This window comes from Adiantum capillus-veneris, chromosome 14, assembly GCF_014529385.1.
Source record: "Adiantum capillus-veneris isolate H3 chromosome 14, ASM1452938v2, whole genome shotgun sequence".
NCBI lineage: Eukaryota > Viridiplantae > Streptophyta > Polypodiopsida > Polypodiales > Pteridaceae > Adiantum > Adiantum capillus-veneris.
Window position 1 is genome coordinate 27407443 of NC_140944.1, and position 26722 is coordinate 27434164.

Sequence of the window (26722 nt, forward strand, 5' to 3'; positions counted from 1 at the left end):
GGAGAGACTAGCCAGTCTCAGAGACAGATCACAGACTTCTTTAGAGCTGCCATTGGACACTCGGAGGAGTTACTACCATAGCAGAGCTCGTCGCTTTACACCAGAGGCATACTGATCGATCGAGCGACTGAGCTTGGGAGATCCAGACGCCCACGACTGTGGAGGACTACACAACATCGACAGAAGCTGCATTAGAGGATCCGGGTCACTTTGGCTCGACATGCACGCCCGATCAAACTACTGACCATGGAGGAGATTGATGAGATCCGCCAGCGATCGATGCTGGATCTCCTGTGATCTAGCTATCCCAGCTAGCTGTTTTAGCTGCTTAGTCCACACCCAGCAGTCTAGGATTCCATAGTATTTTATTTTGTCATTTTGTCATCTTGTTACTCTGACTTTGTATCAGATCCACCACATGGTAACTTTCTGGTCTCATAGGTCACTTTGGCCTTTTGAAGACGTTAATATAACATTTCATTTCATTTCATTTCATCTCTCTCTCTCTCTCTCTCTCTCTCTCTCTCTCTCTCTCTCTCTCTCTCTCTCTCAGTTTAGTTGTTTTGAAACCTTACAAAAGATCTGGAAGTTCAAACTGCTGCTGAAACAGAGGTGGTTTCCTCTTAGCGTTATCTCACGGGTTGTGAGACTACACGATGGCTGAATATATCCTTTCCCTTGGCCACTGATTTGGCCCAAATTTGGCAGATTGAGCCCGACAATACCAAAGTATGACATTTCTAATTTGGGTGCAGTTCTGGGCCATTTATCGTACCCACAACCATCATTGACAGCTTTTTTTGTTCTGGCAACAGTGTTTCCATTTTGCCCCAAGGTTGCATCCGTGCGTACGTACGTACGGATCCGTACAGTACGATACAGTAGTACGTACGGAACGTACGGATAGATAGTGTACGTTTTTTTTTCTTGGTTTTTTTGCTTTTTTGTTTTTTTAGGGGCATCTTGCCATTGGGCAATGGACTAAAGTTTATTGTATTATATAGTGTATTCCCATTTTTCTGTCTTTTTAATGGTAAAGTCTAGACTGGTCACTATAGTATGATGTATCCATCTTTGTATGAGGATTGATAATCAATCCTCAATCTTGACTCTTGATGTTTTATGTATTTTGATTCCGGTATCATGGTATGTTGAAGTTTTAAGTTTTGACTAAGCGATGTATTCTAAGAGTTAAGTACGGATAACATTTAAAGCAGTATCTAATGGACATTGAAGCAGTATCTAATGGATGTTTGAAGTAGTATCTATGTCTAGACTCTATGTAGTTCCTAGTATGTATAGGCTGAAAAAGGCTGAAGTCACTATTCTTTTTGTTGTTACAAATGTTACGTACTGGTCACGTACCTTAAAGGCCGATCCTTACAGAAGTACGTACCTTACGTACTGATTACGTACCGTACACTCCGTACCTTTCCACCTTGTTTTGCCCTACCCATACTTTTGTCCTCAGCCTCTTTATAATTTTTTTAATTTTCGAAGACATTTTACTCGAGGAGTTTTAGTCTTTCTTCTATGATTGTTTCTTACATGGCTTCACCCATTTCGAATGGCTGTGTGTTGTTATGAGGGTGGAGAGTCAGTGGGTGGCATTGCCACCTTGGCTACACCAGCTATTTGTTTCGTCTCGTCGCATGACCGTCTTGTTGGGGGAGACATGGCAAGCTTCCACCGAAATGTGCACGGGCTCATACCTGTAAGCATGCACATGTGCTCGTAATAAGGGACAATCTCATCAATCTATGTTCGATTGTTGTATCTCCTTCTTGACCTCTTTTTGATAGTCTCTTTATGACGGAGTCTGTTACATATCGGGGGACATCGATGATCCTCAATTTAGGTCTTTTGCTGGCCTCTTATCATGGATGAATTAACTTGAAGTCAAACCAAGTTGTCCTTATTGCTTATTGTTAATGTAGCATTGGATTTGAATAAGATGCGCAAGCGTGCATGCATGTGTGTTTGGGGAAGGAGAGAGAGAGGCCCGTGTGGGTGTTTGGGAGGGGGGGGGGGGGGGGGGTTAAGGTATGCTAGGACGCGTGTGGCATGGATGTGATTGATTATTGAAACTGACTATCATAGTCTACTTTATGAAGGTGGTACATTGATTGTGATGATTGTTGTCTGCAATGTAGTTTGTCCTTGTGCACGATGAGTACCAGCTTCATGTGCTTCCCAAAATTGACGAGTCGAAAAGGACTGCGAAAGCTGGGCGAAAGCAGAAAGATGCAGATCAAGAATATAATCTTGCCAAGCAGGTCAAAAAAATGATTTGGTATGTCCTTTTTTTAATTCTTTTGGTAATGGCAGGCTTCTTCGTCAGATTTGATAGAAAGAAGTTTAGTATTGAAACAACTTTGATTTAAGATGAAAGGATTTTGCAGTTCTGACATAAGTAACCGGGTGATGACAGCAGGGAAGTTGATAAATTCTTATTCCAACCATGCAGCTTTATAGGATTCTCTTAGGAGCTTTCCTCCATTTAAGGGCTGGCTTAATTGATTTTGCATTGTATGCTAGTGTGGCATTATAACTTCACGTGAGCATTGGAAAGTAGCTACTCTGTTTGTGCATACGATCCGGCCTTATTGAATTTGCGGCACAGACAGGCTCTTTTAGTAATTTGCTGGCTTAATCAATTCCTTTTCACATGCTAGCAGACACTAAACTTCTTGTGACCATAAGCTCTGGCCTTTATGAGCTTGGGGCAAGGACTATGTCAAGTGTTTACAAAGCTGTTCGAAGCATTGTTATCAATTTTTTGGTGAGAGGAACATTGTGGGATCAGCACAGGAGACAAAAGGCAGCTCAGCTTCACTTGTGCTGAGTTACTGAGTTGTAAATTCTGGCTCAGTCCCATTGCAAGGGCCTTGAGAAGAATCTAGCTAGAGAGCTGTAGCGCTTCTTATGCTTGCTGGCTCTTGGATCCGAGGTTTACGCCCTCGCTGAGGGAATCTGAGTTTTTTAAGCTAAACCTGATTTTGGGGATATATGACTCTCAATTCTGAGGGTGTGCACTCTATCTGATGGAGTTGAAGAACCTTATTTTGAAGAGTCACAATTCTCATATTGGATGATCTATACCCTATCTGAGGGATGTCCTTCCCTTGGGTTGATTCTAACTCTGATTAGGGAGTTGGTCATAGCAGAGGATCAAATAACGGAGTCCGCGACTACTTCCAAATTGAAATATTCATGTGTCAATAGAACAAGAAGAGAAGACAATCAAAAGAAGAAAGAGATCACCTGTTGGATTTTGGAAGCGAGAATCATCTGTGTTTGACTTTGTTGTGATAGAACATCACAACAGAAGTTCTCTTATTTGATCTACCACAAATATATATGGTCGCTGCATGCTATTATGATGTCTATGGGGCTGTAAAAAGAGAATAAATAGCAAGCTATCCTAATAGAAGTGATATAAGTGACGTGTATCTATGCTGTGTTGGCGGCAACCGAAGAGATGCTGGCCAGTGAGGGAGAGCATTTTGGCCGAGTTCGAGAAAGGAAGAGAAGCAAGGTTGCCTTTTTTCTTGATATGGAGAATTGAAGGAAAGGGGGCCTTCTTACAGGCACGGGACAGGGGGAATGCAGTAGTAAGGGGTGTGTCCGGTGGTGGCTCCAGTATCTCCCAAGAGCAGTGCAGGGAGTGAGGGCTGTTTTGTGGCTGTGCCTGACGTACCTTCTCGGGTGTGCATTCCACGGTGTTGCCCACCCCGATAGGCTCGCATGAGGCGGGACCCCTGGTCCTAGGGTTTCCCGGGATTAGAGTCTCGAGTGTTTTGCATTCTCTTTGCTAAATGTGGGCAGTATTAGGGACGTCACACATTTATCAGATTTGGGCAGTGCTTTTCAAATCGTGGGGTTTTCTGTAGGTAGGTATGGAATTTTGATTATGCTCCAATATATGCAGGCCCTTCATGGTTGTATTTGATATATCAGTTATGAATAAGCTTCCAACGTTTGGGCCAACACTCTCTCCACTGCCTATTCAGAGAGGTTTTTGGTCCTTTATCTAGGTTCATGAGTTATGAGGATCAGAAATGTCTTGGACTATATCTACTTGAGTTACACAGACATAGAGACACTTTACTGGGGAGAGCTACAGAGAGACAGTCCCAGGGACAGATTACAGATTTCTTTTCACTAGATATGGGACAGCCAGAGGAGCAGCCACCACCGCAGAGCTCGGCCAGACTCACTCGACCGCTACTAGCACTCTTATCGACCGAGCATTGGAGCTACGGAGATCCAGACGACCACGACTTAGGAGAGGAGCTACACAGCATAGACGGAGACTACAGCAGAGGATTCGAGCTATACTCTCTCGACACTCAGAATGCAGATGAGGATGGATCCTCACCATTTCTCCACCCCCCATTCTGTCATTGTTCACATTCACATAGTTCCAGCTTGTAGCAGTAGTATTTTGTTCTAGTTTCTTTTGTACTCAGACATCGTATCAGATTCACTATTTTGTAACAAATTGGTCTCATAGGTCATTATGGCCTTTTGAAGACGTTAATATAACATTTCATTTCATTTTCATTTTCTAGCGTTCTAGCGCTTGGCAGTTCCTCCTCTCTCTAGTTTTTTTTCTCGTGAGCGTCTCTCTCTCTCTCTCTCTCTCTCTCTCTCTCTCTAGCGTCTCTCTCTCTCTCTCCCAGAATAGTTGGTATGATGAAGAATGCAGAGAGATGAGAGACCAGCTTCAGAGGGATCTTCTTTTAGGAGTCATCACTTACAGACAGTCTCGGATTGCTTTCCGATGCCTTGTGCGACGGAAGAAGCGAGCTTACCTAGCCCAAATGGAGCGAGACTTGTATCAGATGTTCTTGAGTAGGGACTCAGGAGAGGCATGGCGTCTCTTCCATGAGCACTCCCCTCCCCCAGTGATTACTTCACCTGAGGTGTGGGGCCAATATGCGACATCATTATATACGGTTCCTGGACAGGAACCCCTTCCAAACACTACCAAGCCTTGCCCAGCTACGAGCACTTTCTTTACACCTGAGATGGTACAAAGGGCCATCGACAGAATGAAGACCGGGAAGGCATATGATCATGACGGTCTAGTATCGGAGCACTTTATACATGCCAGGGATATGCTGATGGAGGTTCTCGCAGTGTTGTTCAATCGTGCCATGTGTGAGGGATTACCTGAGACTTGGAGATTGTCTAATATTGTGCCCATCTTCAAGGCTGGTGACCCTACAGAGCCTGGGAACTACCGCACTATTATGGTTGGACACACATTGGCACGGTTGTATGCATCCATCCTGGAGCAACACTTGAGTAATTGGGCAGAGGGCGAGGGGGTACGAGCAAAGGGTCAAGCGGGCTTCAGGAGGGGTTTCTCCACTCTTGATCATATTCTGACACTCAGGGCCATCATTGAGGAGGGCATAGCACATGGGAGACGGATATATTGTAGCTTTGTGGACTTTCGTAAAGCATTGGACATGGTACCAAGAGCTCGATTGATGCGCAGACTACAGGAGATGGGGGTGCCCATAGAGGTGATTTGGGGGATTATGGCTTTGTACAGCTCAGTGATGGGACGGGTACGCACTCCGGAAGGGGTATCTGATTTAGTTCACTCTACCATTGGAGTGAAAGAGAGGGTGATAGAGGTGCACAGCTGGCAGGGACGTGGATCCCATTGTTGCTATATGCTGATGATATTGTGCTGATATCTGACTCACCAGAAGGTATGCAACGACAGCTGGATGCACTACGCAATTTTGCAAAGGATAGTGGATTGTGTGTAAACCTAGGTGAAACCAAGGTCATGGTGTTTAACGCCACACCGCAATGGGTCAGGAGATCAGTACCCACTTTCAAGTATGGTCAGGAGATTGTGGAGTATACAGATGCATACACTTACTTGGGGGTAGTCTTTACTGGGCCGAGATTTTCCTTGAGAAGAGCAGCAGAGACTAGACTAACTAGAGCTGGTGCGGCTCTGGGAGGAATGGAGAGGATGTGTTCACAGGTTCAGTTCCAGGAACCTAGGACAAAGTTATGGCTCTTTGATACTTTGGTTGCCTCTACTATGTTATATGGGGTGCAGGTTTGGGGACCTTCTATAGGCCAGGATGGGTGGAGGCGTATGGAGAAGCCCCTAGTATCTATGATCTCTCGGTTGATTAGAGCCAAGGTTTCTGTACCGCATGATATCATTCAAGCGGAATTTTGCTGCCCCCCCTATGGAGATTGAGGCGCTCACAAGATCAGTCTCCTTTGTACACAGTCTGTGGGATACTACTAGAGACAGATATGCCAGGGTGGCTCTAGAGTCCTCTAGACAATTAGCTCTTAACGGGGATACATCATGCTGGTATGCTCAGATGACATCATGGTTTCAGACACATGGTTTCACCATGGACAGGTTGCCTCCTTTTCAATACTCTCTTCAGGCACCCTTGAGGTCTCTGACACGGGTAGAGATTAATAGACTCATCCGTCAGGATTTGATCCAGTTGGACACGAGGAGGACATGGATAGAGCCGTTACAAGAGTTGGGCACAAAGATGGATTTCTATAGAGAACATCTTCTCCACCTCACGGGGGATGGGTTTGTAATTCGACCTAGCTATATGGACACGCATCTTTCGCATGGTTTGCGTTGTGCCATTGGCCAGATACGCACGTCCTCACATCAGCTCGAGATTGAGTTTGGCAGATTCAGAGGGACACCAGCAAATAACAGAATATGCCGCTTTTGCCATCTAGAGCCAGAGACAGAAGTACATTACATATGTCATTGCACAATGTACTATGAGATACGAGGTCGTTTTCACTGTCTATTCAGAGAAGGTTTTGGGCCTCTATCTAGGGTGATGAGTTATGAGGATCAAAGATGTCTTGGGCTTTATCTACTTGAGTTACACAAGCATAGAGAAACCTTACTGAGGAGAGGTGAAGAGAGACATCCCCAGAGACAGATCACAGATTTCTTTACACTAGATACTGTACACCCAGAAGAACAGACAGAGGAGCAACCAGCGACGGTGGAGAGGTCTACCCGCACTACTGGCATTCTCATAGACCGAGCATTGGAGCTAGGGAGATCTAGACGACCCCGAGGGAGGAGAGGAGCTACACAATTTCGAAGGAGGCTATGGCAAAAGATTCAAGCCACACTCTTTCGTCGTCTTGAGTGCAGATGAAGATGGATCTCTACTCCCCTCCCATATTGTCTTCACATTGTACTGCTTAGTTTAGGATCCCGCAGTATTTATATTTTGTTATCCTAGTTTAATTTATTTTGTTAATCTGACTTTGTATCAGATACACCGCATTGTAACTTTCTGGTCTCATAGGTCACTTTGGCCTTTTGAAGACGTTTATATAACATTTCATTTCATTTCTCTCTCTCTCTCTCTCTCTCTCTCTCTCTCTCTCTCTCTCTCTCTCTCTCTCTCTCTCTCTCTCTGCGACGTGAGATTATTCGAGCCGAGCTAGCTTTATATCCCCCCCCCCGGTAGTCGAGGCAATTACTAGATCAATATCCTTTATGCACAGTTTATGGGACCTCCCCAGAGACAGATATGCTCGGCTGGCCCTAGAATCATCCCGACCGCTAACGTTCTAGGGTGATACAACATGCTGGTATGGGCAGATGACATCATGGTTTTAGTTACATGGTTTCAACATGGATAGGTTGCCTCCGTTCCAGTACTCCTTGGATCCCTATCTCTCTTTTTTTTTATAGTAAGTGCATTTGATTAATTTACAAGTGGGAAACCTCCAAAGAAGGAAATCCCACAACAAGAAGTCGATACATCAGGGTGAACACCAATGTGTTCAAGTATGAAAAGGCTCTAAAAGCAAACATAAGAAAGTTGATAAAGGTCAGGCGATATATCCCCAGCAGCAGCAGCGAGAGCAAAGCGCAAGGATTGCTGAAGTGACATCTTGAAGTAGGGGGAAGGGTCCATATCAATGAGGTCAAACATGCGGGTGTTGCGTTGGCGCCAAATACTCCAGAAGGTCCAATATCTAACCCATGTGAAGAAAGTAGCAAAAGGCTTTAATGCTGATGCAATGAATCCAAAAAGCCATAATTTCTTCTGAAAGACCGCTGCGGGAAAACGGAGACGCATGAGTGTAGAAACCCAAGCAATAAAGACTCTAGTACAACGACAATCCCAAAGCAAGTGTTGAACAGATTCTTCGGAGGCAGAGGAACGAACGCAGCGTGAGAAGCTGATCCAACGCTTTTGCAAAAAGGAACCAACGGGCAGCACACCCATCAAGCAACGCCACAGAAATAGACGTTCCTTAAGAGGCAAATGGCTCTTCCAAATGGCAGCAAGGGGTTTTTGCCACCACCGGGTGGAACGCTGTAGTGACCATAGGGCATTGCAATGGTCTGCAAGGCACGGATCGGGCAACAAAATGTTGTAAACTTGGCGAGCAGAAACTGTAGTGAAGTTGAATTGATGTAGTCGCCAATCCATGATACGGCATCCATCAGCGAGAGGTGCAATGGGGAGTAGATCAGCCAGCAGGTGCAATTGCCACCAGAGAGGTCGATAATGCATGCCTAAACCAAAATTGCGTGCCATCTCGTCAAAACGAAGCACATTCCCCATACCGGGAGCGAAGCCCGACACCTCGAGAGGAGATGTCTTGCTAACAAGACCACCATGTGTTGACCAAACAAGACCACCATGTGTTATGTGTTGACTATTCACATGACCATAACACTTCATGAGGGACTCATCAATGAGAGGATCATGAGAAACTGGGGACGCACTAGTGTTCTTATTTATGGCATTAACAGAGGATGTGGGTTCTGTGGATTCTTTAGATTCATTAGATTCAATCTTAGGACATGGTTTCTTTATATGACCCTTGACTTGAGAATGATAACATCGACCTTTCTTAAAATAAATGACTTGCTCTTCTGCCGTGATGTATCCTTCTATGATTCCTTGTGCAACTTTTTCATCTGGGGTGAGCTTAGGTTTAGCAAGTGTGTTAGCTTTACCCTTAGATTCATTTTGTGAATCCTTTTCCGAAGGATTAGAGGAAGATTGGCTAGAAGAGTTACCGTTCTTACCATTCTTATTGTTCTGAGGAGTCTATGAGGTACTTGTTCTCCTTAGGCTTTCCCTGATTGTGCTTCATCTCTTGTGTGAGAGCAATCTCTACAGCCTTGTTGAGATCGATTGGATCGAGTACCTTGAAATCATACTTGATATACTCGTTTAATCCATAAAGGAATGCCTCTTTGTACTCATCATCCGATTTGCGTAATTGGGTGCCGAGCTGCAAAACACGATTAGAGAAAGCATAACTGGCATACCATTTTGCTTGAGATTGCGCCAATCGTCTTTCAACCGTGCTAGGTACTAGGGTGGCATAAACCGCGCCTTGAGCTTGTCTTGGAAGTCGGCCCAATTGAAGAAAAGGGGCGCGCCTTCTTTGGCTTCCTCTAGTTGCACGGTCAACTATGCCTCTTGCCATGCGTGGTACCAATTAATGGCATCACCGGCAACGTACATGGTTGCCGTCAAAACCTTGCTATTTCTTGTCTTCTTAGTTGTCGCAAAGTAAGCATCAAATTGATGCAACCAAGAATGAATAATAGTAGCATCCATCTTACCGTCATACTTATTGAATGTGATCTTCTCTATGACTGGGTTGTTGGAGTCCGAATCTCTGCTTGAGCTACTTGGTGAACTATCAACATCTTTGACCGGCTCGGGTTTCGAGGTAAGTACCTGTAGGACCAACTCTTGTATGCGTTGGTCTCTGCGCCTCTCCAAGGCCGCTCGTCTATCTTCGCGCTCGCGATCCAATTCTGCCTTTCTTTCTGGGACCGCCAAGCGCGCTTACTCACGCTCACGCTCTAAGGCTGCCCGTCGTTCTTCGCGCTTACGCTCTAAGGTAGCGCGTTGCGCCTCTTGTTGTAGCATAATGTCCATCATCGACTTGACCCTTCACCACTTTCATGTTCATCACCTTCACACAAAGTATCCATTCCGCTTCGGGTGATGACCATACACTGAGATCTTGGGTTCTTAAGTTCACGAGGAACTTGGGTTCTTGTGGTTCTTTGGTTCTTGAGTCCTTGAGTTCTTGAGGTTCTTGGGGTTCTTTAGCTTGCAATCTGTGTTAGAAAAGGATCTTCTCTTACCAGAGCTCTACTCTTCCTTGCGGCACACCCCTTGGTGGCCTTGCGCTCACACCAAGGTTGTTGCTTTTTCCCACCTCACGTCGATTGGCCGGCCGCTAAGTGCACGGTCCACTATCAATGAGTGAAAAGAGGAACAAGGGGAGGCCGGACAAGCCCTTCTTTCTTGGGTTACCTGTCACTCTTCAAAAACATGATTAGGAATCGACACGCCCAAGTGGACTTGGGTTACGTGCTACCCCAACAAAAAAAATATTTTGTGGTTCTTTCCTTGAGTGATACAGAACACTGCCAAAGCTCTGATACAATGTAAGGTGCAGCAGAAGTAAATGTTGAACTTTGCTCAAGATAAGTGCTCCGAACTGTGCTCAAGGATTCCTTTTACTTACGAAAGGGAGAGCCTTCCGTTCCTTTAGTGAGAGAGTGCAATGGTCACAAACAAAGTGAATGACACTGTGAACGAAGGTACTGTGAGAGAGAGAGAGAGAGAGAGAGAGAGAGAGAGAGAGAGAGAGAGAGAGAGTGAAGAGAATACGATACCAGAACGTTGTCAAACCCTCCTCCAAGGGCCCCACTCTCTATTGCAAGAGAGGTCTATGCTATTGATTGCACAAATCTGGTACAACGATCTAGATGCAATAGAATTGCCGACAATGACGACGACGACGAGACGGGCTGAAATATGAAAACGCTAGGGGCTGAAATCTGAAAATCTGCTATCTGCTGAATTCTGACACTGTGTCGGGGAGGTCGGCAATGGCGACGACGCGACGACGATGCGCTGAAAACGCAGATCTGAAATCTGTGAACAGCGGGCTGAAACTGAAAACGCTGGCTGATCTGACCACGCGGCGAGGATCTGCTGCGGGAAGGTGAGATCTGCAAGGGTTGGGACTTGATCTGCGGTGTCTAGGTGCTGAAAACTGAAAACGCTGATGCTATGGCTGGTTTTGTCACTGGGAATCTGCAAAACACTGAGGTTGGTCTGCAATTGCAAAAACGCCAGGTTGAATCTTGGGGAATCTGCTAATGCTAGGGCTGATCTGCCAATTTGCGAAATGCTAGGGCTGATCTGCTCTTGCCAAACATGCTAGGCTGGTCTTGATGGCTGAAAAACACTAGGTTGTCTTGCCGGGTCTTGCTGAGAAGGTACACTGCAAGTGTGGTACTTCTTCTGCCTCTTCTGCCAGAAAGTGCTACCGCTAGCTTCCTTATATAGTAGCTTATAAAAATGCCCTACCCAGTTTCCAACAAAGTCACTTATTAATAATAAGTGAAAAATGGCTAAAATAGGGAAAATGGGTTCTGTGCACTGTAAAATGCTCATGATGGCTACTGACTTTAATGCTGATGATCATGCTGTGTGCAACCAGAGGATATGCAACTACTCTAAGGGCGTGGACATGCACGGCGTGCGCATAGGCTCACAAAGGTGCGAGAACACTTCCTAAGCTGACCTGAACCTTAGACCTGAAGTAGCTTGTCCACATACACATAGGGCTAGATGTGCATGTGACATCTCAAAGGTCATTTTGGCCTTTTGAAGACTCTAAAATATCATTTCATCTCTCTCTCTCTCTCTCTCTCTCTCTCTCTCTCTCTCTCTCTCTCTCTCTCTCGCGTTGCTGCCAGCCCCCCCCTTCGCGCCACCCGCGAGCCCCTCGCACTCCCCCCCCCCCCCCCCCCCCCCCCCCCCCCCCCCCCCCCCCCCCCCCCCTCCCCTTCTTCCCCCCCCCGTCATTGTTTGGCTGAATCCCCCCCCCCTCGAGCTGCCTCCCGCTTTCACGCCATGGTCTTGCTCCATTGGGCTGCCCATTGACATGGTCTCCCTCCATTGGGCTACCCATTGACATCCGATACCTTTCTCATGGCCTCTCCAGTGGCTAAAGCCTGCCTCCCTCTCAACATGAAGTTCTTGATCACCAACAAGTGGATATCAACACTTTAGGCTGAAGTGAAGGAGTGGAAGAAAGAGATGAATGCAACCTTTCTTCGAAAGATGGAGGAAGAGAAGAGGAACCTATGCGAAAGGATATCTCGCGTTGAAGAGCAAGCGGCTTCACAAGAAGCCACAATCCGAACTCTCCAAGGTGATCTTCTTGCAGCAAAAAGTGGGCGGCTTGAAGAAGGCGAAATTCAGCCATCCATGATGGAAAAATTAAATACACATGAGAGAAGAAATAGGGGTTATCAAGGAAGATGAGGAAAAGAAGTCATGGGCCGCGGTCATCTCCGCAACACAAAAGAAAGTAGAGGAGGCCGAAAAATGGATTGAGTTCGCCAAGAAAGGGAAAGGTAAGGAAGCTCCTTGTACACCCACTCTTATTAATATGACCCTCAAAGAGGAACAAAGGAGGATGCGAGCTCTACATGTGAGGGTAACCGGCCTCAAGGACATAAACAATGTGGAAAAAGAGGTCACAAGCCTCATATCCATGATGGGGGTGGACAATCCTTCACACACAAAGGCATGGAGAGTGGGCAAGAAGTATGATGGCCCGGGAGAATCTTCGAAAGGGAGAGCTCTCATACTGCGCTTCCCCTCCTTGGAAGAGAAGAAGGAATTCTTGAAAAAGAGGCCTACTCTCAAGAAGAGGTATTTTCCTCGGTGATGATCTCACTCTCTCACAGGTTGCGCATATGTGAGAGGTAATGCCAAAGATTACGGCGGCAAGGGAGAAGGGAAAGGTGGCCTTTTATAGAGATGGTCGGGTGGTGATTGTAGAGCGCCGCTTTACATGACGGTGTGAGACCTATGGGACGACACTGAAGATGGCTACTTGAATTTGTAATGGATCTATGAGGTTGGACGTTGGTGCCTTTGAGGACAGTTTTAGAGACAGGAACATTGTTTTCTTCTTAGAGACTCATTAGGCCCCTGGGGCCTGGATAGCTTATGCCACATGTGGTGGGATATAGATGGGAGACAACACACAAGATAGTTGCGAGATCTAAGCATGGGAGTAGAGGTTCAGGAGCAGCAGTGCTATTTAGAGAGGAGTTACAACCGCTACTACGTATTGTACGGAGAGATGATCATGCTAGATACATGTGGGTGAGGTTGAGAGTTGACATAGGCCGATTTCTGTACATTGCCATATGTTACTTCCCCCCAATATGTCAGTATATGCTACATCGAGAGGACAATCGCCTTTCTCAATACTAGAGGATGATATATGGGAGTTTTCTAGGGATGGTGATATCATCCTCCTAGGGGACTTCAATGCGTGAGCGAGCAACTCTCAGACAATCTTCTATGACACTTCAGATGAGATGCTTAGAGAGCTGGATGGGTGAGTTGGGGCTTGACAGATGCTCACATGACAGAAAGCAGATGGAGTATGGGAGATACCTCACGGAGATTACGACTATACATGGGTTAGCCATACTTAATGGCTTACAATGATTTCCTGGAGCAATCCGTTTCACATGCTTTCCACACAGACATAGGGCCAGTACAATGGATTATGTTATGGCATAGTCGAGCTTTATGCGCTGTATTCAGGATTTCATAGTTGGAGCCAGACCAGTGAGTGTAGCAATAGATCATGCTCTTTTGACATTGTCCATTCCATTTCAGTATAGTACAGCCTAGACATCAGGGGGCAGGTCACATACCCGTTTTACATTTACACCAAAGATTGACTCGGTTTATACAGAGGAGATCCATAGCTGTCTATGCACAACTGGTCTTGGTCTCTCAGTGGAGGAGTTCACCACTTTACTCACTGAGACACTACATGGTGTGGCATTAGAGGCATACCCACACACTCAGCCGGGTCGGAGGCGACATTGTGGGAGCATGCCCTAGAATAGTTGGTATGATGAGGAGTGCAGAGAGATGAGAGCCCAGCTTCAAAGGGATCTTCTTTTAGGAGTCATTACTTACAAACAATCTTGGATTGCTTCCCAGCGCCTTGTGCGACGGAAGAAACGAGCTTACTTGGCCCAGATGGAGCGAGACTTGTATCAATTGTTCTTGAGTAGAGACTCAAGAGAGGCATGGCGATTCTTCCATGAGCATTCTCCTCCCCAATGATTACTTCTCCTGATGTGTGGGTCCAGTATGCGTCATCGTTATATACGGTTCCTGGACAGGATCCCCTTCCAGATCCTATAGAGCCATGCCCACCTACCAACACCTTCTATACCACTGAGATGTTAAAGAGAGCCATTGAGGGCAGGTCACATGGGAGACGGATTTATTGTAGCTTTGTGGATTTTCGCAAAGCATTTGACATGGAACCGAGAGCTCGATTGATGTGCAGACTGCAGGAGATGGGGGTGCCCATAGTGTTGATTTGGGGGATTATGGTTCTATATAGATCAGTGATGGGACACGTACGCACCTGGGACGAGATATTTGATTTAGTTCGCTCCACCATTGGGGTGAAACAGGGTTGCCCATTGTCTCCTACTCTATTTGGTATGTATGTTGATGAGGTGTCTGATTACATTGACAGAGAGGGTGATAGAGCCTAGAGGTGCCCAGCTGGCGGGGACATGGATCCCACTGTTGTTATATGCTGATGATATTGTGTTGATCTCTGGCTCACCAGAGGGTATGCATTGACAATTGGATGCATTACACAATTTTGCAGAGGATAAAGGATTGTCTGTAAACCTTGGTAAAACCAAGGTTATGGTGTTTAACACCGCACCACACCACAGTGGATCAGGAGATCAACACCGACTTTCACATATGGTCAGGAGATTGTAGAAAATACAGATGCATACACTTACCTTGGGGTTGTCTTCACTGGGCCAAGGTTTTCTTTGGGGAGAGCAGCAGAGACTAGACTGACTAGAGCTTTTGTGGCCTTGGGATGCTTGGAGAGGATGTGTTCGCAGGTTCAGTTCCAGGAACCTCAGACAAAGTTATGGCTCTTTGATACTTTAGTAGCCTCAGCTATGTTGTATGGGTGCAGATATGGGGACCTTCTGTAGGCCAGGATGGTTGGAGACGTATGGAGAGGCCCTTGGTACCAATGATCTCTTGATTGATCAGAGCCAAGGCCTCTGTACCCCACGCTATCATTTGAGCAAAGCTAGCTGCCCCTCCTATGGAGATTGAGGCGCTTACCAGATCAGTCTCCTTTGTGCACAACTTGTGGGATACTACTAGAGACAAATATGCTAGACTAGCCCTTGAGTCTTCCATACATTAGCTCTTCATGCGGACACTTCATGCTGGTATGCACAGATGACATCATGGTTCCAGACGCATGGCTTCACCATGGAGAGGCTGCCCCCTTTCTGGTACTCTCTTTAGGCACCCCCGATGTCTCTTACACGAGTGGAGATTACTAGACTCATTCGCAAGGACCTGATCCAGCTGGATACCAAGAGGACACGGATAGAGCCACCACAAGAGTTGGGCATGAAGATGGCTTTCTATAGAGAGCATCTTCTCCACCTCACAGGAGATAGGTTTGTGATTCGATCGAGCTACATGGACACACATGTCTCATGGTTTGCGGAGTGCCATTGGTCAAATACACACATGCTCATATCAACTGGAGATTGAGACTGGTAGATTTAGAGAGACACCAACAGACAACAGGATATGCCGCTTATGCCAGCTAGAGCCAGAGACAAAGCTACATTACATATGTCATTGCACAGCGTACTATGAGATACGGGGCAGTTTCCACTGCTTATTCAGAGAGGGTTTCGGTCCCTTCTCTAGGGTCATGAGATATGAGGATGAGAGATGTCTTGGGCTATATCTACTTGAGTTACACAGATATAGAGACACTTTACTGTGGAGAGATAGAGAGAGACAGTCCAAGAGACTGATTACAGATTTCTTTTCACTAGATATGGGACAGCCAAAGGAGCAGCCATCACTGCAGAGCTCGGCACACTCTCATTCAACCACTACCGGCACTCTCATCGATCGAGCACTGGAGCTACGGAGATCGAGATGGGCAGGATTGACGAGAGGGACTACGCAGCATCGACGGAGACTACAACAGAGGATTCAAGCCATACTCTCTCGACATCCAGAGTGCAGATGAGGATGGATTCTAGTAGTAGTATCTTTGTTTTAGTTCTTTCTTTTGTATCCAGACATGGTATTAGATTCACTATTTTGTAACAGATTGGTCTCATAGGTCATTTTGGCCTTTCGAAGACGTTAATATAACATTTCATTTCATCTCTCTCTCTCTCTCTCTCTGGGAGAGCTAGAGAGAGAGAGTCCCAAAGACGGATTACAGATTTCTTTTCACTAGATATAGGACAGCCAGAGGAGCAGCCATCACTGCAGAGCTCGGCCCACACTCATTCGACCACTACCGGCACTCTCATCGACCGAGCACTGGAGCTACAGAAATCCAGACGGCCACGATTGAGGAGAGGGGCTACACAACATCGACGGAGACTACAACAGAGGATTCGAGCCATACTCTCTCGACATGAGGATGGATTCTAGTAATAGTATTATTTTTGTTCTACCCAGGCATGGTATCGGATTCACAATTTTGTAACGGTTTGGTCTCATAGGTCATTTTGGCCTTTTGAAGATGTTAATATAACATTTCTCTCTTAGACACATGTATGGACGTGCACACACACAACCCAAGGTGACACTCACAGAAAGACTGTACACACAGAACACGGCTATGGCAGAAAAAAGGTAGCGACTAAAATAATACTTACGTGAAACAATTCAAAGACTTCATTAAAGTCAATTATGTAAGACAAAAACAAAACGAGAGCAATCAGAAGAGAGGAGCATCGAACGTGTCACAGTTCTCACACGCATGCGTGCGCACACACACACGACTGCTCTGCAATTTCTTCAAAATTCTAGCTTTTTTTCTCAATGAGTCCTATAGTTGTAGTAGGAAATATCCCACAAATTGTTAAGGAAATTTGGGAAAGTAGTATAAATGTTGTGGTATAACTTACGAAATTAAGAAAATGATGGGTTGTCAAGTTCACAATTTGGTGATATGATTTAAGTTTTCTTACTATCCTCATATTAATTTGGATGTCCTTTGGCTGCTTGCCAGTGATTCTCATGAGCTGGCAGTCAGCAGAGCTGAAACTAATCATAGAGAGAGAAGAACCTTTCTAAGGCAAGAGCTCAGCCGAATGGTGTTGTTCTTCTCTGATCAACCAAGCCTTGTCGCACCAAATATTCAGGTACTGGTTCTTAAAGGAATGGGACACTTCTTTAAAAAAGTTGGAGGGTGAGTTGAAAGTAAAGGTGCAAAGGCATCATGAAGGCTCCCGCTTGCTTGGTGTGTTACTCGCTTGGTGTGTTACTCATCCTTTGAGCAACGGGACTCTTGAGGTTGGGTGTTTTTTGTTGTGCTTCCTCAGGATATATTGGATGAGGCTTCTTTTTCATGTTGATAGATTATCAGAACTAGTGATGGTTGCTCAGCTTCATTATGGCTGAGTCTGCTCTGCATGCAAATCTTTGTATTGACATATGTCCATGTGCGCCCGTGTGTATGTGTGCACGCAGAGGGTTCTGGATTTTTGGAGTCCTCCAACTGCCTCAGTCTCTTTTGGGGTCTTCTTCAGTCGGGTCAGATTTTGGGTTATGTGGACCATATGGCACTAACGTAACTCTAATATGTTTCATGCCATGGAAATTGACTCTTTCCCTTACTTCAAATTTTCGCTTGGACAAGCACTATACTTTGCTCATGATGTGGGAGACATCTCTCTTGAAGCTTATAGGATTTACTTCGACTGTTTCTAGTTTTCGGAGCCTCATGGTGTCTTTTGTGCCTCTTATTTATTGTGGGTTTTCCTCGGTTTGAGGTTTCCCACTTGCAAATTCAATCAAGATTTACTAAAAAAATAGAGTATGTGTGTGTGCACGTGCTCCGTGCGTGTGCACTTGGGTGTGGTTTTTTTTTGTGTGTGTGAGTGTGTGTTGGGGGGGGGGGGGGGGGGGGGGGGGGGGGGGGGGGGGGGGGGGCATCATAACTGGCACCTAGTTTTACACCAATATTGGGCACTGATGACGTTAATGTAATATTTAGTCATTACTGTGCATGATGTTTGATAAGTCATAGTGTCTTGTGGATCAGTAGCACAAGTCTCTAACTCGCAATTTCTTTTGAGGGTGCATCTCGGTTTTCCTGGAATCATCTGGGCAAATGAGTCATTTTGATTAATGTGCGCTTAGATTTTGCAATCTGTCTGCCTGTTAATATCTACTTGGTTCTGATTACTTCCATGAAATCTGTTGTAGATGGTATTTTCAGCTTTGTCAATGGCTCGGACCGAGGTTATTTGGTATTTCACACATGTAGGAGTTTTGGCTGGAAAACCTAAAGGACGGTTAGTTCCAGTAGAGATAGTAAGTTTTAGCCACTTCTTTTGTAATTTTGAGACATTGTACTGCTGTAGTAGTCACTGGTAATCAGTGTTTACAAATATTTTGTGCAGGAAGCAACTGATCCTAGCATTGGGTTTCTTCTAAGCAGCATGGATAAGCTGCAGGGGCTTATTCAAAAATATGTTTCAGGTGTTTCTCTCACTCAGCAAGTTTTATTCAGTTCATGTACATTGCAAAAGAAAGGAGCTCCTTCTGTAGTTGTCAATTTCTGCCACTTTCTAGTCTCGTCATGTCTGTTCTATTGATGTGCGTCCTGTTGCATTATTTCAAAACCTTCACTGCTTAGCTTTATACTGAGCGTCTTCCATTTGCTAGCCTTTGCATCCCAGTGACACACCACTTTTCTAATGCAAGTTGCCTTGTAAGGGTCTGAAATCTGAAATGTGAGAAAAAAGGGTATGTTGTTTTACACTGAGCTTGCAGATGAATGGACTAATTGGGCTACAAGTAGACAGTATATTGATGGCAAGAGGGTACACAGCAAAGCCTGAGTAATTTTATCTTTTGATGTTCAATTGGAGAGTATAAGATGCAATGGATAAGGATGGCTAGGATGCCCGATCCTTCTAATAGCTGATAGTACAAATGGAGGATAAAACAGGGAGCAATCATGCCAGATTCAAAAGCCAACAGACTAACTTAATTTTACCAAAGGCCAGCTATCATGAGAGCCTTCATGAAAATAAAAAAGCTCCAGTACTGTTTGTCTTCATCACAAATAGGAAGCCAGCAGTTAGAGTAGAGTCCTTCCTGAGTATTATCACGTTGCTTCTAGCTCAGTAGGTATGTTCAAGGTGTGCCTGTCCAGCTAATTATTGCTATCATGCGAGTTTTATTTCTTGAGGTTGATTTCTGCTAGAAAACAAGAGGTGAGCCAGATTTTGATAACATGCTTCAGCTTTTTTGGTTTCTTTCTTTGAATTTGGTTTCGATACTTTTTTCTGTGCAGCTGTGAGAGGTTATGCATTAGGTTATTTAGCTGGAGCAGGTGAAAGGATCAAGTTGCTGTTGAGCTCACCAGGAATGGTTGCTCTCGATTATGAGCCCCCTCTTCAAGACATTCTGAACTCGGTGTCTAGACACTTGGAGAAGCTTCCGAAGTTTCATATGGAGACAAACTTCAGTGATGCTATCAATCTCTCTGTAAGCCATTGATTTGACACTTAGTGGTGGATCAAGAATTTGCTTGCAAACTAACTGGCTAACACTAATCAACTCAGTATGCAGATATTTGTATTGATGTATACTCGTTGTGTGTGTGTGTGTGTGTGTGTGTGTGTGTGTGTGTGTGTGTGTGTGTGTGTGTGTGTGTGTGTGGGTGTGTGGGAGCATATATTGGTACCTAGTTCTACACCCACTATTGGGCACTGACGATGTTAGTGGGGATGTTGTAGTATATAGTCAATACTGTGCATGATGGAGTAGATGGTTATTTTGTCTTGTGGGTGACTACCACGAGTATATACCTTGCACTTAAGGGTGAATTTGGGCTTATCCTGGATTCATCTAGGTACGTAAGTCATTTGCTTTTTTCACCGTTGAGTCTTCTTTCTTGCAGAGGTATATGTGTGCCTGTTGATTGTGTGTTTCGTGCAAATGGTTCCTCAGTTCTTATAGTTTGCAATTGCAGACCTTTCTCATCTCAGAAGCATGAAATATTGCAGGGCTTTCGAAAAGAGTGGATTTCATTGATGATGCTGGCTTCCTCCTCGAGATCAACTGTTAATGTACGACATTTGGAAAAGGCTGCTGTCCCAACTGGCAAAGAAAGTATTATATCTGAGGGGAATGCGGCTTATCTTTGGTCCAGGTTTGATGATAACTTTTTCCTTGTGTTTGGTTTTGTTTTATGGTAGTTCTACTTTTCTTTAAACAGTGCAAAATATTTGCATAGTTCTGTTATGCTCATTTAAATATTTAAAAGATTATCATATGGCTTTTCACTGCTGTCTGAAATCTGCTACTGAATATTGGTAAGGAACAACAGCACCTGTTTAAGATGGTGGTGGCTTTGGCAGTGATAGACATTGGGCGATAGTGATCTTTGGATCGAGTTCGCTGCTGCTGCATCCTCTCTCAGCATTGCCATTCCCCCCAACCCCCGCCCCCCCCCCCTTGCGTGCTAGGCGACCCCTCGCCCCCTGCCTTGCGCGGCCTCGCCGTCAGCCCACCCACTCCCCCTGCTCAAGATTGTTTCTCGCCCGACTCTTTAGCAAGACTTTGCCCCTTTTGCTTTTCCCGGCAGTAGCAGACACAGATGGAGGCTTGTGCTTTGCCACAGAGGGACTCAGATGAAGTCCCCTTGCCCACCATCCGACTTGCTTTGTCGTCATCAGAGCAAGCGAGCCTTGTAGCAGCGGTGGAGCTCCTTGAGGCCACCTCTGTCATCTACAAGATTATTGGCAGCCCTCCCAACAGAGGAGCGGTGCGTGACCTCCTTCGGGCGTGTCTCCTGGCATAGGTGGGAAAGATCATCGACATACAACTTCTTGAGCATGGATACTACCAGATAGAGTTCGAGACTCTTGAGATGGTTGCCAAGGTCATGGCGATGAGCCCCCTGGCCATTCGAGCGGTTAGGGCTCACTTTCGACAGTGAGGGGGGTGAAGAGCATGCATCAAGATATTACAGAGGCTATAACTCCTGAGTGGCATATCCTTCTTGAGACAGTAGCTCCCAGTTGGATGGGGAATTTCACAAGATTGGAGGTCCTAGGGCTTGCTTAGAGTCAGGACCCTGCATGTTTTTTGAGGTTCAGGGAGAGGGTCGCCTTTACAAAGTTCTGGCTAAGGCATCACAGGTTGCAGAGTGTTGTTTTTAGACAGCTCGCTTGGGTCGCCACATACTGACAACACTTGGCAGGGTTCTTGGAGCACTTGTGGGACAATAGACAGTCGAGGAGAGTGACCATGTTTCAGTGGCTAGTTCATCATAGAGCTACTGCAGTTGGGAGTTGGTTGGCACACAATGGCTTCTTGGCAGTATGTGCAGCTTGTTGCCACCCACTGGAGACTTTGTGTCAATGTCTGTGGGATTGCCCCATTGCACAACAGGTTTGGGTTCGGATTCTTCGGCTGATGCTAGCACTTTCCTTAGCCCGGTAGTACACTTGGGGTGTTGCAACCTGGTCCACACTCACGAGCCTAGCGCTTCGTTTTGAGATGGCTTCCATCAGCAGGATGACATTGATTCAGGAGGGTTGGCCTACACTCAAGCCTGCACAAAGCTCATCTCCTTAGAGTGGTGCAGTGATAGAGTGGTGTTGGAAACTCATCTGCGGCTACTTTGGTTCATCTGGCGGGCCCCCTTTTTTTTTCATTTTTGAGGCTCGTGTTGTTCCTCCGGCAGAATCTGTTCGTGATATCTGGCTGGAGCTGATCCATTCACTTCGAGGTTAGTTTTAGAGACTTTAGGGCAGTTCCAACCGCATGCGGGAGTGCCGTGAGGCCTTCCTTCGACTTTGGTGCCCAGGGGCCTTCTTCACCATGGTCCGTGGCGTGCATAGATGGCACTACTAGCCACATGTGGTGTTCCCTCCTCCCATCTTGTGATTTAGCCCTCATTGTAGATATCTGTCTTTTCATTGGGAGTCTCCCCATGTTTTGATGTAGTCCTCTATAGCAGAGGCTGGTTGTAGCCCTCTTGGGCAGTATTTTCAACTAATGGAAGGATCTTTTTCTTGAGGAAAAAAAATGATAGAAATTGGGATTGTCGAGATAGGACTACCTGGCATTGTAATCGTATTTTGATTTATATAGTCAATTGCCATTGGCAGATTAAGTTGCCAAGCTCTGCTCAACTCTCAATGTGTTGAAGCCTTACCTCCTTATTTACTGCATGTTGTTCAGTTTGCTAAGGAAACTGCTTTCTGTAGAATTCATTCTTGGAACAAAGCATATATGTTTTGAGAGTGATGCGGTGAACGAGAGCTGGCACATAGAGTTTAGGGAAGTACCATGCCCTGAGGACAGGATCAATCCACAAAGGGGAGCAAGCCCAAAGCTTTACGGATCTTCTCACGAGACGATGTCTTTGTGAAAAGATCTGCAAGGTTGTCCCGTATTGGCACAAAAGCCAAGTTGATCTCTCCTGCTGAGAGTCTCTCCGTGACATAGTGATAATGCACATTAATGTGCTTTGTGGAAGCATGAAAAACTGGGTTCCTCACAACTGCCAATGCGCTCTGATTGTCAGTATAAATGATGTTTCAGTGTTGTGTCCAACACCCAAATCAGCCATAAGGCATCTGAGCCACACACACTCAACCATAGCTGTGAAGATTGCCGTGTGCTTAGCCTCACAACTAGAAGTGGCCATAGTAGGTTTCTTCTTGCTTAACCATGATATACATGAATTGCCGAGCATGAAACAAAAACCACTCGCGGACACTCGCGTGTCAAAACAACCAGCCCAATCTGAGTCCGAAAAAGCATGTAAATCTAGTGGCAATGATCCCCCCTTGGGATAAAACAACCCAAGATGTAAAGTGCCACTCAAGTAGCGAAAGATCCGCTTGACATCCTGCCAATGCTTAGACGCTAGGCTATGCATAAATCTGCTCACCTGTGAGACCGCAAACTAAATATCCGGCAAGATCACCAGCAGTTTGGTAAAGAGTGACATCGGCAAGATCACCAGCATCATAAAGACTCAATTTCAAACCTGTCTCCATGGGAGTGGCAATAGGTTTGCAATCCTCGAGTCCAAACTTACATAGCAATGTCTCTATGTAACTTGTCTGACAAAAGACAATACCACCATCACACTACTTAAATTGTATGCCCAAGTAATGATGCAACAGCCCCAAATCTTTCATCTTGAAAGTAGCATTCAAATCAGCCTTAAATTCAGCAATACGCGTCTCATTCGGACCAGTGATCAGCAAATCATCCACATAGAGAACAACGATGAGAAGCACATCACTCTCACGCTTCACATACTGTTGCTTTCTGTTGGACTGTTACGAAAGCCTTCTCATACCAAGCATGAGGAGATTGCTTCAACCCATACAAAGCTTTCTTACATTTGCACACTTTGTTCTTTTGTCCTCTTTTGACAAAACCGCGAGGTTGCGTTACATAAATTTCCTCAAATATGTCACCATTCAAGAACGCAGTAACAATGTCTGATTGATGTACATTTCAACCAAAATGAGTTGCCAATGCACATAGAAAACGCACAGTAGTCATACGACAAGTGGGAGCAAAGGTCTCTTCATAATCTATGCCTTTTTGCTGTGCATGGCCTTTTGCAACAGGCTTACGATTCAACTTGTAAACCCATTTTGTGTCAATGGCGTTTTTGCCAGGAGGCAAATCACATAAAGTCCATGTGTCATTTTCTATAAGTGCATCATATTTTGATTGCATGATGGTAGCCATCCAATTTTCTGAATTTTGTGCTTCATCAAAAGATAGAGGTTCCTTAACATCACATAAAATGGAAACAGCTAAAGCATAGCAATCTGAAGTTTAAGATGCACGGCGAGAACCTAAACGAGTGCGACTAGACAAAGGTGCATCCAATTTACTGTCACACAAAGTATGTACCAGCCAATTCGACATACCGCTAGCCTGCTCATTCTTAGCCCTTTCCCCATCAAGTACATCATGTACATGTGCATGAGAAATTGGCCGATCTGTAATATTTTCAAAAACCTCCATAGGCTGTACATTTACCTCATTCGAACTTACATTCGAACTTCCACCACTGAAAAGAGGCAATAAAATGTCATAAATGTCCTGTGAGCTTACATTCCTATCTCTAGTTTATGGCAGCAAAGCCTCAACAGAATCTTCCACAAACACATCACGCGAAACCAAGATATGCTTTGTTTGCGGATGGTACAACCTGTAACCTTTGCTTTCAGCACTAACAAAAATGCACTTGACAGCCTTATCATTCAATTTTCAGTGTTGCGTTTGTGGCACCAAAGCATAAGTTAAACACCCAAAAACGCACATGTGATCTATAGATTGCTTTCTATCATGCCATGCTTCATATGGAGTCATAGGCTGCAAAGCTTTCGTAGGACACCTGTTGAGTACATAAGTGGCACACATGATGGCCTCAAGCCAAAATGAATGTGGCAAAGCTTGAGTATTGATCATACATCTTGCCATCTCCGCGCGGTAAAAATATGCTATGTTCGCAACAATCAACACAATCTTTCCAAGACCCTTGACTGGATAAGAGGCATTGTTTGCACAAGTGGCTGAATTTCCATGAGGGACATCCTCGAGAGAGGTAAACAAGTCACAATGAGAGGTAATGTGCTTTGTAGCACCATTGTCGAAGTACCACACATGAGCATCTGCAACAACTTACATACATGCATCATGGACAGAAGGATCATAAGTGCACTCTGCACTAAAAGCCCATTCTGCATCAACATCAACATCGCAATCTACTTTCACAGAAGACTCAACAATAGCTGCATTTGTAGTAGAACCAGCCTCTTTTGCCTTCAACTTAGGACATTGCTTGATCAAGTGATCATTAGCTTTACAATAATGGCAATGCATCTTCTTTTTGCTCTTTTCATAAGAATTCCCAGACAAATTGTTGCCAATAGAAGCATTAGGAACAGTTGATTTACCACTCGGAGAAGAACCATGAGAAGTGGCTACATTGCTGTTACCACCTTTTCTTTGAGCAGCAATAAAGGCCTATTCAACTGTTTGCTGTTAGACCTTTTTTTCCGTGAAAAGTGACTTGCAACAGCAATGTGTGTAATGCATTAACCTTGACAACTTCTGGATTTCCTTGAGTCTTAAGTCTCCAAGTACTAGCAAAAGTCTCGTAAGAATATGGCAAAGCATCAAGAACAGTTTGCCCAAGGGAACTGTTAGAAATGACTTCGCTTGCAGAAATAAGTTGCTCATTAATATCCTTGACACTAGCAAGAAAAGTGTCCATCTCATCTTCCTCATGCATAATCTTCGACTCCAATTCTTTGCGCAACAATGCAATTTTAGTCTCATTGTGACTTGCATAAAGACCAGTCAGAATATCCCAAGCTTGTTTGCAGATTTTGCTGAATGAATGTGAGGACTAATAGTACACTTCACAAACAACGCAATCAATGCATGAGCCTGCACTTCTCTTACATCCCAACGAGCTTGCTAACTGTAGGCAAAACAACTCTGGTAGCAGCAACCCTGCCACCAAAACCTACAACATCCTCAACGTCGCCTACATCCTTAGAACCAGGACGTACATCAATGCCTTGCACAATATTTAAACGCCCTTTGACGTAAGGACACATTGCATCATGTAAGCCCACATATGGTAATTGTCTCTATCCAATCTATCCTCAGCAGCAAACATCTTGAACACATCTGCGTTGTCGACAATCATAGCGAATACTTGCACCTGATGTGAAAATTGGCCGAAAAGAGGAGAAAAGAAGCGGGACCAACATGTGCTATATAGCACAACCCTTATATGACTATAAGGACCTGTTATGCAGAAAATGGCACTGACAAATATTCTGCACAAAATGACGAAATTGTCTATGGAACAATGTCTGTAGTGGAAATGAAGGCCGAAATGAGTCCGAATTGAAAAAACTTAGCAGATTGAGCTCTACGAGTTGCCCCGAAATATATGACGACCTGCTAATGCTCACCAACGCTCACTGAAATCTGAGAAAGTGAGCAAGTGTGTACTGGCGACGCTGACGACTAAGCCCGGGAGGACGCAACCTGCTCTGATACCAATTGTTGGAATTAGGGTTGCAGGGAAACACACACAACTTGGAGAAGACGAAAGAAGCTCAAGGCACACAACAGAGTGTATTACTTAGTTGCAATGGAAAGATACGATAGCCCTAGAGTGATGGGCGTATATACAATGCACGAGGGAAAAAAACCTCCTAGTGAGGGAAAAAATACCCCGGTGGTCCTAAGTGTGTTCACACACATCACTATCACATGTATATGGTAACAGACGAGAGGGGAGATGGTGTGTGGGGGGACATGGGAAGCAGGTAACAGTGGGTTCCACTTGAGAAACGTGTTTTGTTCCCCCTATTTCGTGTATGTTTAGAAATGTTTCGAGTGTTTCGTGTTTTGTTTCGTTTCAAGGGCACAAAACGTGTTTTCATGTGACAACGCTGACATTGTGACATGTGGAGTTCTCTCACACAGGTTTCCCTCTAAAGTAGGCGACCCGTCACCCTGGCAGTAAT

The 26722-nt window shown here is 45.1% G+C and overlaps 1 protein-coding gene across 2 annotated transcripts in view; it reads left to right on the forward strand.

Annotated features, from left to right (window-relative positions):
* GRL (transcription activator) overlaps window positions 1-26722 on the forward strand; it is a 128352-nt gene that overhangs the window by 81072 nt on the left and 20558 nt on the right. For both annotated transcript variants that reach the window (XM_086528421.1, XM_086528420.1), the window contains exons 12-17: window positions 2154-2293; window positions 17185-17317; window positions 18384-18491; window positions 18581-18659; window positions 19480-19673; window positions 20195-20340. In XM_086528421.1, the coding sequence (XP_086384547.1) occupies window positions 2154-2293; window positions 17185-17317; window positions 18384-18491; window positions 18581-18659; window positions 19480-19673; window positions 20195-20340 (800 nt within the window). The remainder of the gene's footprint in view (window positions 1-2153; window positions 2294-17184; window positions 17318-18383; window positions 18492-18580; window positions 18660-19479; window positions 19674-20194; window positions 20341-26722) is intronic.